Source organism: Lactuca sativa, chromosome 2 (assembly GCF_002870075.4).
Source record: "Lactuca sativa cultivar Salinas chromosome 2, Lsat_Salinas_v11, whole genome shotgun sequence".
In the NCBI taxonomy this organism is placed as follows: domain Eukaryota; kingdom Viridiplantae; phylum Streptophyta; class Magnoliopsida; order Asterales; family Asteraceae; genus Lactuca; species Lactuca sativa.
Window position 1 is genome coordinate 202,155,204 of NC_056624.2, and position 13,988 is coordinate 202,169,191.

General features: G+C 39.3%; 2 protein-coding genes across 2 annotated transcripts; one reads left to right on the forward strand and one right to left on the reverse strand.

Annotated features, from left to right (window-relative positions):
• The first annotated feature begins 1,393 nt into the window (after positions 1 to 1,393).
• LOC111916362 (thioredoxin-like 3-3) lies at positions 1,394 to 3,142 on the forward strand. Its single transcript, XM_023912031.3, has 3 exons — positions 1,394 to 1,607; positions 1,706 to 1,731; positions 2,419 to 3,142. Exons 1-3 carry the CDS (start codon positions 1,476 to 1,478, stop codon positions 2,642 to 2,644), a joined length of 384 nt encoding a protein of 127 aa, XP_023767799.1. The 5' UTR covers positions 1,394 to 1,475; the 3' UTR covers positions 2,645 to 3,142.
• Positions 2,753 to 5,103, reverse strand: LOC111916361 (S-adenosylmethionine synthase 2). The gene is made up of 2 exons (XM_023912030.3): positions 4,953 to 5,103; positions 2,753 to 4,166 (listed from the first exon to the last, which is right to left on the reverse strand). The coding sequence occupies exon 2, from the start codon at positions 4,157 to 4,159 to the stop codon at positions 2,987 to 2,989; it is 1,173 nt and encodes a 390-aa protein (XP_023767798.1). The 5' UTR covers positions 4,160 to 4,166; positions 4,953 to 5,103; the 3' UTR covers positions 2,753 to 2,986.
• Positions 5,104 to 13,988: the final 8,885 nt, after the last annotated feature.

Sequence of the window (13,988 nt, forward strand, 5' to 3'; positions counted from 1 at the left end):
GTTAACCAGAAATTAATTAGAATTAATTTTGGGGTTAAAAGAATTAATTATAAGGTGCAGGGACTAGTTTGCAATTATCTAATAGTTGAGTGGAAGGCTCTAGAACCCCTTGGATAAGGGTGGACGAAATCTTTAGGGGAAACCCTAATAATTTCGTCCATGGGGGCTTGGATAAGGCCCTTGGGTTTGCTTAGGCCCTAAGCAAAGGATAACTAGGGTTTTCCTAAACCCTGGATCCCTCAGCTATATAAGGAGCCTCCTGGTTCATGTTTTGGTCACTCTTTTCTTTGGAAGAAACCCTAAGGGCCGAAATTTTGCATACTCTCTCTTCCCTCTCTCCTCTAATTTCCTTCTTGCTAGTTTGGGTGTGATTCCATTAGAGGCATTACACTTGTGGTGCTAAGCTTCCAAGAAGATCAAGATCAAGATCAAGGGAATCATCAATTGTTTACTATAACAATTGAAAGGTATGTAATTACTAAACCCTAGTTTGTAGATTTCGATTATAGCCTCTCTCCTCTAGGGTTCTTGTTTTGCAATTCAAAGTTGTATGTTCAATAGATAAAACATAGATCCAAAGTAGGTTGCATGTGAACTTAGGAATTGTTTTTCTAGTTTATTTGTTTTACCTAAAACCCATCAGTCTTATGACCAAAACCCATCAAATTCGACTTAAAACAAATTATATATGTTTGTTTAAAAATTTTCACAGAATATAAAAGTTTAAATCAAGTTTAAAACTGGTTTTTTACCTGGAACCGACCGAACTGGACCGGTTTTGATAAAATCCTAGAACCGAGAACCGGCCGGGGGTCCAAAAAAAGGTCCCAGCCCAGGTCCGGTTCACCAGTCTGGTCTGGTCCCTGAATCCAAATATCTATCCCTAATAAACATTCTATTTAGGTTTTTTTTTAATATTTTTATTGCTTGTAATTGTATTTTTTTCGAAAAAACTAATCATAAGGCTGGAGGGAGTGGTGTCATCGAAACCACACTTCTTTCACCGCCACATATGCGCCACGTCACTTTTTACCATACAAGTGTGGTTTCATGTCACACCAAGGGAGTGAGATTATGGTAAAGATGGAGAAAAAAAGGTGATTGGTTGAAAGAGAAGAGAGAGAACAAATAAAAAAGGAGAGAGAGTGTGAATGTGCAGCAAAAATCTACCGCACTGCGACCTAAACCGCACCAAACCGTAGTCAGAGACGGTGTTCGGCTGCCTATGTGGCAAAAGGTGCAGTAAAGACCGCTCCCACTCCACAAAGCTTAAGTAGTTAGTTAGTACGTCAAAGAAGGCGATTTAACAATAACCAATTAACCATATTTTAGCATTCACAAGAGGACAACCGTGTAATTTAGTTTTTAAACAACCGACAACATAGAGGATTTTAAAATTGAGATGAACGGTCCAAAATATTTCTTCCGTTATTGCTGAGTGAGGGCAAGAACTTTTGGAGAGTGTGCATCTGAATATGGAGAATAGTGAAGTGTTGAAAGCAACAGAGACACAAAAGCTAATCAATCGTCGTGGTAACCTAGTCACTGCTTCCAGCGATGAAAACCTCAAAGATATTTTTCACCATATCAGAACTTCCAAATCCGCAGTATGCTAACTAATCTCTACCCCTATTGATTAAGTTTACTTCATAGTTTTCTGTTCGACTTTACCAATATATGTTCTTCCTTGGATTTCCAATTGCAGGCGGTGATCAATTTTGGTGCATCCTGGTATGTCTGCTTCTGATTCTATGAACTTTAATTCTCTTTTCGAGCTTCACTTAGATATGCTTATAAGTGGTAGTCGGTTTAAATTATGGACGCTGTACGAGAAGCTCCAACACAACTTCTGTTTTGAGTTTGAGATTGTCATCAAACATGTACACCAGGTGTTCGATGAAAAACCCAATTGAAAAATGACTGGTCTAGTTTCCTCAAGGTACTTAAACTGCACCCAAAATATGACACTAAATGCAAGTGGATGTCATGTCATGTGCTTAAAAAGAGAAAGATAAATTGGTAGGCTTGGTGGCAATAGTTGAGGTAAAACATGAGGAAACACTGCTAAGATTGTTAGTTCGTAATATCAAAGTAGTTTTAGATCAAATTCATAAGCCATTTTAGAGTTAAGAGTTTCTTGCTCCTTAGTTTCCTTTTCTTTTAAGTGTCTTTTAACCCAAAGACAATGTTATACAAATTCCTGTTTGGGGTTGCTTAATCAGCTGCCTTGCTGTTAAAGAGTTCCTCATTTCTGTAGGTAGTGTTGCTCAATCACTTGCTTAAACACTAAAAACAACATTAATTACATCTTTATTTTGTTAGCTTGTAGAAGATCATGTTATTGTAATTTTTATACGCCAACTTTATCAAAAAATAAAGCATGTCTAAAGGATTATTTTTGGTCTTTGAAAATTACAGGTGCCATGCTTGTGGACAGATCCTGCCTTCCTTTAACAAGTTAAGCAATAAGTTCCCAAAACTCTCTTTCATATATGCAGATATAGATGAATGCCCAGAAACAACTCAGCATATCCGATACACTCCAACTTTCCACTTCTTTAGAGATGGTGAACGCGTTGATGAGATGTTTGGTGCTGGTGAAGAAAGGCTGCATGATCGCCTCTGGCTGCATTCTGATTCTTAATCTTGCAAATTTCATCATCTCCTTTATTCAACTTGTACTATGTAAACTTTAAACAAATTTAAAACAAATCTGATGATGCTATTATTGAATAATGTTGATAAACACAGCTTTTGTAACTCAATTCAACAAGTTCAGTAGATAAAAATGGTTCAAAGATTACATATAACATAGGCTTCTCCATCAATACCAAAAATAAAAAACATTAAAACCCCTAAACATAAAAACATAAAAAAACACAAAACAAACAACATTCAACAAAACGTATCATCTTTTCAAGTGTCTGTCGTCCACCTTTTGGCAAGTGGCAAAAGAATCATCACATTCTTCTGAAACCGTTACAAATCAAGCTTTAGGCTTGAGAACCTTAACAGTCTCCCAGGTGAAGTCAGGATCCTCACGACCAAAATGTCCATAAGCAGCAGTCTTCTGGTACCTAAAGTTTCCACCTCTCTTCAAATCAAGGTTGATAGCCATCATCCCTGGCCTGAAGTCAAAGTTCTCCTTGATCAAAACAAGAATATCCTTATCCGGAATAGTCCCAGTCTTGTAAGTGTCCACAAACACTGAAAGAGGCTCAGCCACACCAATAGCATAAGACACCTGCACAATGCACCTACGTGCAAGTCCTGATGCCACAATACTCTTAGCTGCTTGCCTAACAATATAAGCACCACTTCTGTCCACCTTAGTTGGATCTTTCCCTGAGAAAGCACCACCTCCATGAGCTCCCCATCCTCCGTATGTATCAATAATAATCTTCCTCCCGGTCAAACCCGCATCTCCATGGGGTCCACCAATCACAAACCTCCCAGATGGGTTCAAGTGAAAGATGGTGTTGTCATCAAGATACTGAGCTGGGATCACAGGCTTAATCACATGCTCCTTAAGATCAGCAGCAATCTGGTCGTTGGTAACAGTCTCATCATGTTGAGTTGAGATCAACACAGTGTGGACCCTGGTTGGGACCATGGCACCGTTGTCGTTATGGTACTCAACGGTGACCTGGGTCTTGCCATCGGGTCTGAGCCATGGGCAGGTGTTGTTCTTTCTGACCTCAGTCAGCTTAGCACCAAGCTTGGTTGCAAGGACATGGGTGAGTGGCATGAGCTCTGGGGTTTCATCGGTGGCATACCCGAACATGTGACCTTGGTCACCAGCACCAATGTCTTCTGGCTTCTTGGTGAGATGACCGTGGACACCTTGGGCAATGTCGGGGCTTTGTTGCTCGATGTTGACCAACACCTTGCAGTTGTCAGCATCAAGACCGACATCAGCGGAGGTGAATCCGATTTCTCTGCATGTGTCACGGACGATCTTTTCGTAGTCCACGGTAGCTTTGGTGGTGATCTCACCGAAAACCATCACCATGTTGGTCTTGGTGCAAGTCTCACAGGCGACCTTGCTTTCAGGGTCTTGTTCTAGGCAGGCGTCCAAGATGGCATCTGAGACTTGGTCGCAGAGTTTGTCTGGGTGTCCTTCGTTGACAGACTCGGATGTGAATAGGAAGGTCTCCATCTCTTAACTGAAACAAGCAAGATAGAAAAGAATTTAGTGTGGGAGAAGTTATCAATTTGTTGTGTTATGATATTGTAGTAAACAATGTTACAGATCCATAATGTTCTCTTCACATAATTGTTAAAACAAGTAGCATAATTGAAGTAGATATCAGAGATCAGTAATAGTCTAGTGATAGCAACATGATCTGCTACAAACCTAGAGTTAGGATTTTTTTTATCCGAAAACAGTTGGTTTGACACTTGACAGCAAACAATGAAAAAGGGAGACGATCTATTTTAACTAATGGGGTACGAATTGATAAGGTTGATTTTGGAGTCAATCTATATAAGGAAAACTCATGGATGCTTATTTGTTCTGAGTTACAAGTTCTGACACGTACTATTGAGATAAATTGGGTTTAAATGGCAATACAGATGAAAAAGTAAGTCATAAACGACAAGATCTGTCATCTAGCAATGGAAATTACACTATTCCTGAACAACTAATCAACAATATTTCAAATGAGTACACAAAAGAACAAAAGATCTTCGCGCCGACACCAGCAAAAACAAATGAGGGACAGATTTATCATGCAATTTACACATTTAAAGCTACAGGAGCAATAGATCGAAGTAGCGTTTATTCAGATCTAACAATTAAGCATAAAGTAAACGAATCACAAGTAAAAGAACTTTAGGGATAAGATCCAAGATCTGAAATAAAGAATAGACGTAAACAGATCTACAAGTTCAGGCCAGAAATGCAGTCGAAACGAAGTTCAATAGATGTGATTCGAAGAAATGGTTCGTACCTCTTTTGGGCTGGAGAGAAAAATATCAAAATCTTCAGATCCAGAGAGAGATTTGGGGAAGAATGAGAGAGAGACGATTTGGTAACAAGTAAGTGGGTATGAATTTATAGGTGCGAATGGGATGGGATGCGCGTTGTACAGCGAGAAACCACCAACCCTTTGGATGTGGACCCCTCACCAACCCCCTTGCGTGGGTCCCTTTCACCAACCATTATCCACCATCGCGTAAAAAAAAAATCAACTTACGTTTTAACCTAAACAAGAGTAGGATTTATATCAACTATCAAGTTAACCGAGTTCTTAAATCAAATATGGGATGTTTTTAAGATTGTTTATTGGAAATACTAATCGATTTATTCTATTATTGTTTGACACTGGTAACAAATTACAGAAAAATTAAAATTTTATTGACTTGAATAAAAACTTCTTGATAATTTTTTTCTTGTTTAGCTGTGAAGTTTGATTCGTCGTTTAATTTTATAGCTGCTTGGGGGACTAAGCATAGGTTCTGTTTAGTTGTGCAGTTGATTCACCATTTGATTTTGTAGCTGCTCGATGGACTAAGCATAGGGTCCTTATCCACAAATTCGAGGTATTTTCATTATATACATTGTTATTTTGAATTCTCGTAGCCTAAACAAGTTAAAATAATAGAATTGTAATTCAGCACTACAAATAAAATATCTCTCTCTCTCTTCGGTAGTTGTAGTTGATCAATTTGATCGTGTCAACTATTTAAATACTATGTTGTTTTTCATTTCAATTATTACTATGTGTATAGATTCATTAATCGTTTGTTAAAATGCTTAAAACTTAACAACTTTTTTTTTATTGATTAATTTAAATAACGAGTTTTTGATAAGTTACTTGTTAATTACAATACTAAATAGACTTTGTTAAACAATAAAAAGTAAGTTATCAATTTATTATGTTTTGGTAGATATGAGATTTAGAACTGAAAAGTCGGACTAGAACCAGAACCATTAGAACCCGTATTGTTTCCTAGTGGGATGTCAAGCCACCAAACAAATTATACTCTTTTGCTTGCAAATAAAATGTAATATAATGGTAAAAGGGAGATCGATCCACAGAGAAATGGCTCTATTCACCATCAGTAAGAGAGGTGGTTGCATACACTTCTGCGGATGAGGAGGCTGGTCGCGCAATGACATCAGTAGGTACCCGGTTTTAAGACATTTTGGAGCTATAACTTGTGTGGGTGAGGTCTGAGGCACACATCCATGCACAGGTGGGTGAGGTTGGCCGCACAAATTGCTAAAATTTTGAGATTTTCCACACACGCTAGCCCATAAGCCCCAAATTTCTCCCAAACTTTAAATGGAGGTTATTTATTCACAATGCATTTATTTAATGTCTTTGCCAAGACATGGTCCGTCTTCTTTTAGTCTTCATAAACGAGGATCTCCAATGTTATGTTGTCGAATTCTCTTGTGTCAATTCCTTCATAAAACGGTTACAGATGGTCTCCATTCACTTTGAAGATTTGATTTGTTTTCAAACTCTTAATTTCAACCACACCATGATCAAACATTTATATAACTATAAAAGGTTCATGCTATTAAGATCACAATGTTCCTGGAATTAGCTTTAATGTGAATGATAAAGGGCAGGGCCGGTCCATTAAATTTCAATGTCCGGGGCAAGAAAGTAAATTAATGCCCTAACATTTCTAAACAAAATTATATAGGAAAAGCGAAATAAATTTTATAGTCAAACTAAATGACAGTTATACAAACAAAAGCATACAAACGGTGTCATTTTACATTTTTTTTGAAGAAAAACATATGTTATTTGATGATAAGGAAGACTTCATAGACATTGACTTTCAATACTTCTTTCCGCCAGCTATCCAGAACCAAAACCTATACAAAAAAACATAAAATGGTCTTGCAGAAATTGAGAATCAACATCACATTTTCTAAAATATGATACATCAAAGTTTCATAAATTAAAATAACTTATCCGATTATTCAGAAAAACCATATCACATTTTTCAGATATTAAAAAAAAAAAATTAATTAGTTGTTCAAAAACAGATTTCACATATGACATTAGAATTTACATAACAGATTTTCAGAAATCTAATACATCATATTTTAAGAAATTAAAATAACTTATCAGATTTTAAGATACATGAGATCTTCATATACATCAAATTATTCAGAAAAACTATATCATATTATTAAAAAAAAAACAGAATATGTCAAAATTTCAATATCAAAAACACATCATACTATTTAGAAAAAAAAACAGTTACCTCATAAATTTAAGAAAATCTCATTAGAAAAAACCTTATAAAAGTCAAAAGAAGTTGAAGGAAAAAATTACCTCAAAAATTAATGAAGCCTATAACAGTTATGGATCAACAAGACTACAACTTTAATCGATAACTTCACTTCACCTGCAACCTATATAAGCAAAATTGATATTTTAAAAAATTTAAATAATAATCATTATAATATTTTCTCAACTTCAAGTTATGAAAGAAATTTCAAAAACTAGAAAAAACTTACTGATTAAGACTTTTGGAAGACTAATTCATTCAATGACCCCTTTAAATCTTCACTTTAACATGCCCGGTTATAGATTTAGAGCAGTGGATGACTGTTTGAAACTTTAGCAATTCACAAAATTCTTATAATTTGAATATATTAATAGGAGATAAACATATTAGAGGAAAATATTATGGAGAATAATAGGATACTAGATGAAACTATTCAGAACAAAAACGAAGGAGTATAAGAGGAACGACCGAGCGAGGGTGAAAGAAGAGAACTGTTAGTTTACCTCAGACTAGATCAATTGTCTTTTTCCAGAAGCAAACACTTTGTCTTCTACACCTTCAATGATTAGGTGTGGTTGTTGCTCAGATCGAGAAACCTGAAGCGTGCTGAATCGATTTTTCAGTTGGCGCCTAATTAGGATGACACTAACTTTTTCCCGCTGCCCTTCTTTGACACGGAGTGGACCTGTTACTATGTGGCCCAAGTATAATAATACCTATAACAGTCCATGAAAAATTGACCCCCTATTAGGATTTGTTGCCCTAGGATTTGTTGCCCTAGGCTCAACAACAATTTCATCATCTTCTTCTTGTGAGGCTCTTTGAGGTTGCTTTCTGTAACATCCCAAAAATACAGGCCAAAATTTTCATTTTTAAATATGTCATTATAAAACCAACATTGTAATAAAACATCCGTAATATCATGTCATGTCAAAACCAAAGTAGAAATAATCAAACGTGTTATCATAAAATAATATCAGAGTGCAATCCCCAGGATCTCATTGCGGAAAACCATAGTGTGATGCGCTGCGATCAAGCCAGCTCCTTTCCTTTAAACATGAAATACCTGAAACCAAAACTGAAAACCGTAAGCACGAAGCTTAGTGAGTTCCCCCATCATACCACATAACACACAATCACATAACATACATACTGCCAGGCATTTCTGGGGTGCCCGACCTACCCGGTACGACCTTTCTAGGGTGCCGACCTACCCATGCGGCCATTCTGGGGTGCCGTCCTACCCATGTCAAGCCATTCTGGGGTGCTGACTACCCATGTCAAGCCGTTATGGGGTGCTGATTACCCTTCGGTCCTAACGACTGAACCTCGGGGACTATTTCACCCCCTACTACTACTACTATCACATATCATAACATAACATATTATCAGACATATCTGGGGTGTCTGAACTACCCTTCGGTCCTAACAACCGAACTCGGGGACTGCTCCCCTCCTACTACCTCAAACTCATATAACAGGTCATGCTAGCATATAAACATAACATCACATACTGTCAGACGTATCTGGGGTGTCTGACTACCCTCCGGTCCTAACAAACGAACTCTACGACTATCACATATAACATATCATGCTAGCATATAACATATCATGTAGTAGCAAACCTAGATGATATCACAGAGACAATCATCTATCATACGTATCCTATTGGTGGGTCGACATTGTGGCCCTAGACCCACCGCTACTGGAAGGTAACTCACCTCACACTGCTGAAGTCCCGTAGACACAATCCCACACTGCTGAAGTCCCGCATACTCAACCCCAGCTGCTGGATGACAGATTCCCGATCTGTCAATATCAAAACATCACTCAATTAATAATTGGGTCCCACTACATAACCATAAACACTTACTTTGGATAATTACATTACCCCAAGCTTGGCTTATTCAAGCCCAAGGCCCAATCCGTAGGCCTAAAGTCAACTAGAAATCAAAGCCCAACACATGGCCCAATTTTCCAAATTGGGCCTAGGCCTATACATGGTCTCATTATAAGGCCCAACATCATATAATCATTAAGGCCCAACTATGGCCCATCTATGGCCCAATTTTCCAAATTGGGCCTAAGCCCCTTACATGGGCCTTACCCCAGGCCCATTAAATTATTCTAGTTCATTGGCTTGACTTTGGATGGCCCATTAATTACCCAACCCTCAAGGCCCAAAAGAAAGGCCCAACAATAAACCCAAGTGAAATTAGGGTTTCACATAAAATGATGATTAGGGTTAAGTTTCCGACTTGACCCATTAAGGACTTAATCCATTAAGTCCATTATCGCTTAGATTAATCTTTGCCAAAGTTCATTATTTAATATCTCAAGTTATTAAATAATTCTTGTGTGTGTGACCTGATTAATTCTTAAAGTTAGGGTTTCATTGGCATTAGGGCTTTCCAAACCCTAATTAGGGTTTCCAACCCATATACTAGCCCATTTATTTATTTGTTGGGTTTTTAGATCAATTAGGGCTTTATGGAGCCTATTAAGCCCACTAAAATAATATTAAGCCCCTTAGGGTTTCATTAGGTCCATTAGAGTCCATTAAGTTTCATTGGGCCCATTAGAGCTCCTTTGAGCCCATTAGGGTTTCTAGCACCCCGAACGAATCTATCACGAGAGACAAAGCGCACCGCCACCCGACACGGCGGTCGGTGGCGGCAGCCACCACCTCACGGTGGTGGTTATGGTTTCTTTCTCATTATTCCATTTCCTTTTACAATTTACAATGAAATACCAAAGTACACACACACACACACACCCTAACTAATGTAAACACACATACATGGCGGTGTATGGTGGCAGCCACCACCTCACGGTGGTGGCAGTGGCGGCCCTAGATTTTCCGACCAAAATAGATCACACACAACACACCCACACTCTTTCCTTTCTTGCAAACGGGTCCAGCCACCCTCCTGGTGGCGGTTGGCGATGGTATAAGTACAAAACGACGGCAGTAGAAGATGGAGGTGGGACCGCTGTGGATGTGGTGACGATATAGCCATCGGAGGACGTCATCGAAAGGAACAGTCGCGACATCCGGTGACAACATCGTCTTCAACGAAAGCAGAATCGACCTACGATCCCATACCCGGTCTTCGACGGCTCTCCATCGGCTGCCCACGACGTCACCAACAACGGCTGTTTCGTCTAGATGGCAAAGCAGAGGTCACAGTCGGCTGGAACTCGCCGGTCACTCTTGATCGGAACAACAAATAACGGTGGCAGGAAGCGGCGAAGCGAGTTGTAACAGCAGCAACGGATGGTTCCGTCGGTCGGGAAACGAGTTTGAAGGGGTGGCGGCGGCTGGTTGGTTAACAGCTCTCACCGGCGGCAACGGCTTCGACTGGAGACGGCGGGGATTTTGGCGTCCACAAAAATCGGTGGAGATGGGTGGTGCGACGTCGAGGAGGGTGAAGGAGGGTGTAGATGAAGTTGGCGGCTGAACAAATGAGGCTAGGGATAGGGTTACCGGGGGTGACGGTTTATATACCCCGATCCTCGTAACTTCTTTTCATAATTCCAAGTTTAGCCCCTCCATCCAAATATCATTACAATATAAATCCCATATTTACCTTTTAAACCCTGCCCTTCAATTCTCTTTCAAAAGAAATCCAAAACTTACATTTTAGCCCTCCCTTCTATGATTCCTTACAAAATAAAGCCCCTAATTTACAATACAACCCCTAAGCCTCTAAAATCCCTTCAAATGAAGTCCAGAAGTTACAATTTAGTCCCTGACTTCATTAATACTTACAAATTAAATCCATATTTTACACTTTTAACCTCCATCTTCTAAACTTGTGACAATTAGCTCCTCAATACCATCCTTTGATATGTAATTATTTATTTTAGGGCTACCATTTGTTCATTAATTTAGTCCCTGACTTCATTAATACTTACTAAGAAACTCTCGGTAAGAATGCTCGCCACCCACCTTCCCTATTCTTCTTCGTTTCAGTTGGTAAGACGTCGTGGGGCGTCAATGTTGCTGCCGGTGGCCTTTTTGGCCACTGTTCCGTCTTTTCCGATGACAACAACCACTTGAGAGGTGGCTGAAAGTGAGTATGTTCGAGTATATTGATTGTTTTCAGTATTTGTGGTGTAGTATACGCGTCATTTGGCCGGAAAACCCACCACCACCACCATGAGGTGGTGGTTGCCACCTATTGCCGCCATTCTGCCACCGCTAGCCACCATCTCCTATGGCTATGTGCATTTGGGTGCGGTTGGATTGTTATTTGGAATACATTTGTCCTTATTTTGGCCAAGAATCACAAACACCACCACCGTGAGGTGGTGGCTGCCGCCATGAGCCGCCATTGAACACCACCGTTCGAGGTGGCAGTGGGTGGTGCTCGACATAGTGAAACCCTAATCGGCCCAATAGCTTAATCTTGGACTTATTTCGCTTGTGATTGGGTTGGAAACCCTAATTAGGGTTTAGAAAACCCTAATTTTGGAAATGTTAGTTCGGGACCCGCGTTTGGACTGTTAAATTGGAATTTAGAATTATGTCCGACTACATTGTATGAATGGACTGGTGGAGTGATGTACTTAATGGATTAAGTCCTTAGTGTGTTAAGTCCTTAATGGGTTAAGTAAGAACACTTAACCCTAATCGTCATTTTATGTGAAAACCCTAATTATGATTGGGCTTCAAGTTGGTCCCTTCTTTTGGGCTTAGGTGTTTGGATTCATGTTGGGCCATCTAAGAACAAGTATATGGACTATTATATTTGGATGGGCCTTATTGTAAGTCCCATGTAAGGGATTTGGGCCCAATTTAGAAAATTGGGCCATAATTAGGCCTTGGTTGATTATTTGACTTTTGGGCCTTCAAAGTATGAGTTTGAGCCTTGGTCTTGGACCAAGTTGGGTTAGGGGTAAAATGGACTTTTTAACCCAAATATGGACTTATGGTTATGCATTGGAACCCGATTGTTAATTGGGTTTTTTTTGATGTTGACAATTTAGGAATCTGTTAGCCAACAGCCAGCAACCAAGGGCCGTCTGTAGTGCGAAGTGAGTTTCCTTTTGGTTTGAATGGGTCAAAGGCACCAATTTTGACCCGTGTAGTTTGTATGCTCTTGATAGGAACACGAAGTGTGGTCGGGGCCCGTATCTCATTATTACCTGAGTATATGTATCAGTCAGATTGTTGGATTACTATACTTGTTGTCTGTGTGATACCTATATGTGTTGTTAGGAATGTGAGTGTGGGCAAGGCCCGCATCTCTTCATTAGTTGAGTGTGGGCGGCGCCCGTATCTCAAAGCATTATTTGAGTATGTATATAGGACTGATTGATAGATTTGGCTATACTTGTTTTCTGTGTGATACTTGTATGTATATTTAGTAGCTGAGTGTGGACGGGGCCCATATCTCATAGTTAGTTGAGTGTGGGCGGGGCCCGTATCTCGTAGTTAGTCGAGTGTGGGCAGGTAATCGTATCTCTTAGTTAGTTGAGTGTGGGCGGGGCCCGTATCTCGTAGTTAGTCGAGTGTGGGCGGGGCTCGTATCTCTTAGTTAGTTGAGTGTGGGCGGGACCCATATCTCATAGTCAGCGGAGTGTAGGCGGGGCTCGTATCTCCTAGTTAGCCGAGTTTAGGCAGGGCCCATATTTCCTTGAGTGTGGGTGGGGCACATATCTCTTAGTAGCATGATTATGTGTATGGTATGTGGTGGTTTGGGGAGACTCACTAAGCTTCGTGCTAACAGTTTTCAGTTTTGGTTTCAGGTACTTCCAGTAGCAAGGGGAAGAGCTCGGGATGACTACAGTGCACACACCATTTGTTTAGCCTGGGATGTTTTTACTCTGATATATTGATATGAGTTTTGATGAGATACTCTGATTTGATACCATGACTTATGTTTTTGGATGAAATGATTTTGATAATTATGGTTATTTTAATAAATAAAAATGAAATTTTTAGTCGTGATTTTATGGATGTTACAATTTGACTCAACACATTAGTCAAATCCAAGAGTTTTGATTCCAAATTTTGGGTGTTGCTAACTTCTTCAACAACTTGTGGATAACTTCTCTTCATGTCATTTCGAGGCCCAAAGTTTCTTTAATTTTGAGAAATGGTACCAAAAAGAGATCTTATTTCTTATGGTGTCTTATTGAATATGTCACCTCCACTTGAAGCATCAATCATCCTCTGATCATTTTCATGCATACCTCATAAAATTGTTGAAGACATGGTTGTGCGGGTGTATTGTGTTGAAAACAACTTATACACAAGTTGTTGAATCGCTCCCAAAAATCATCAAATGTCTCATGCTTCCCTTGAAAAATCCCTAGAATGTCACTCATTTGACTTTATATTCGAGAGGTGGGATAAAACTTGTTATTAAAAGCTTTTGAGTAAATCTTCCCAAGTATGGATAGATCTCGATGGTAAGTTGAACAACTAATCTCTAGCTTTATCTTCCAAGGTGAGTGGAAAGTCGGTTAACTTGAAATCATCCAATGTCACATGTTCGTGAGACATACTAACACATATCATATGAAAAGACTTTAAGTGTCTTTGAGGATATTTTCTATCTAAGCCATGGAACTTGGTGAGTTAATATATGAAACTTGACTTCAATTCGATTCCTCAACAGTTTGCAAGATGAACAATACCAAGAGGTGTGCGAGTAACATTCGTTTCCATTATTTTTCTATGTATCAAATCTTAAGGGGATTGGGTGGATTGAGGTTTTGTT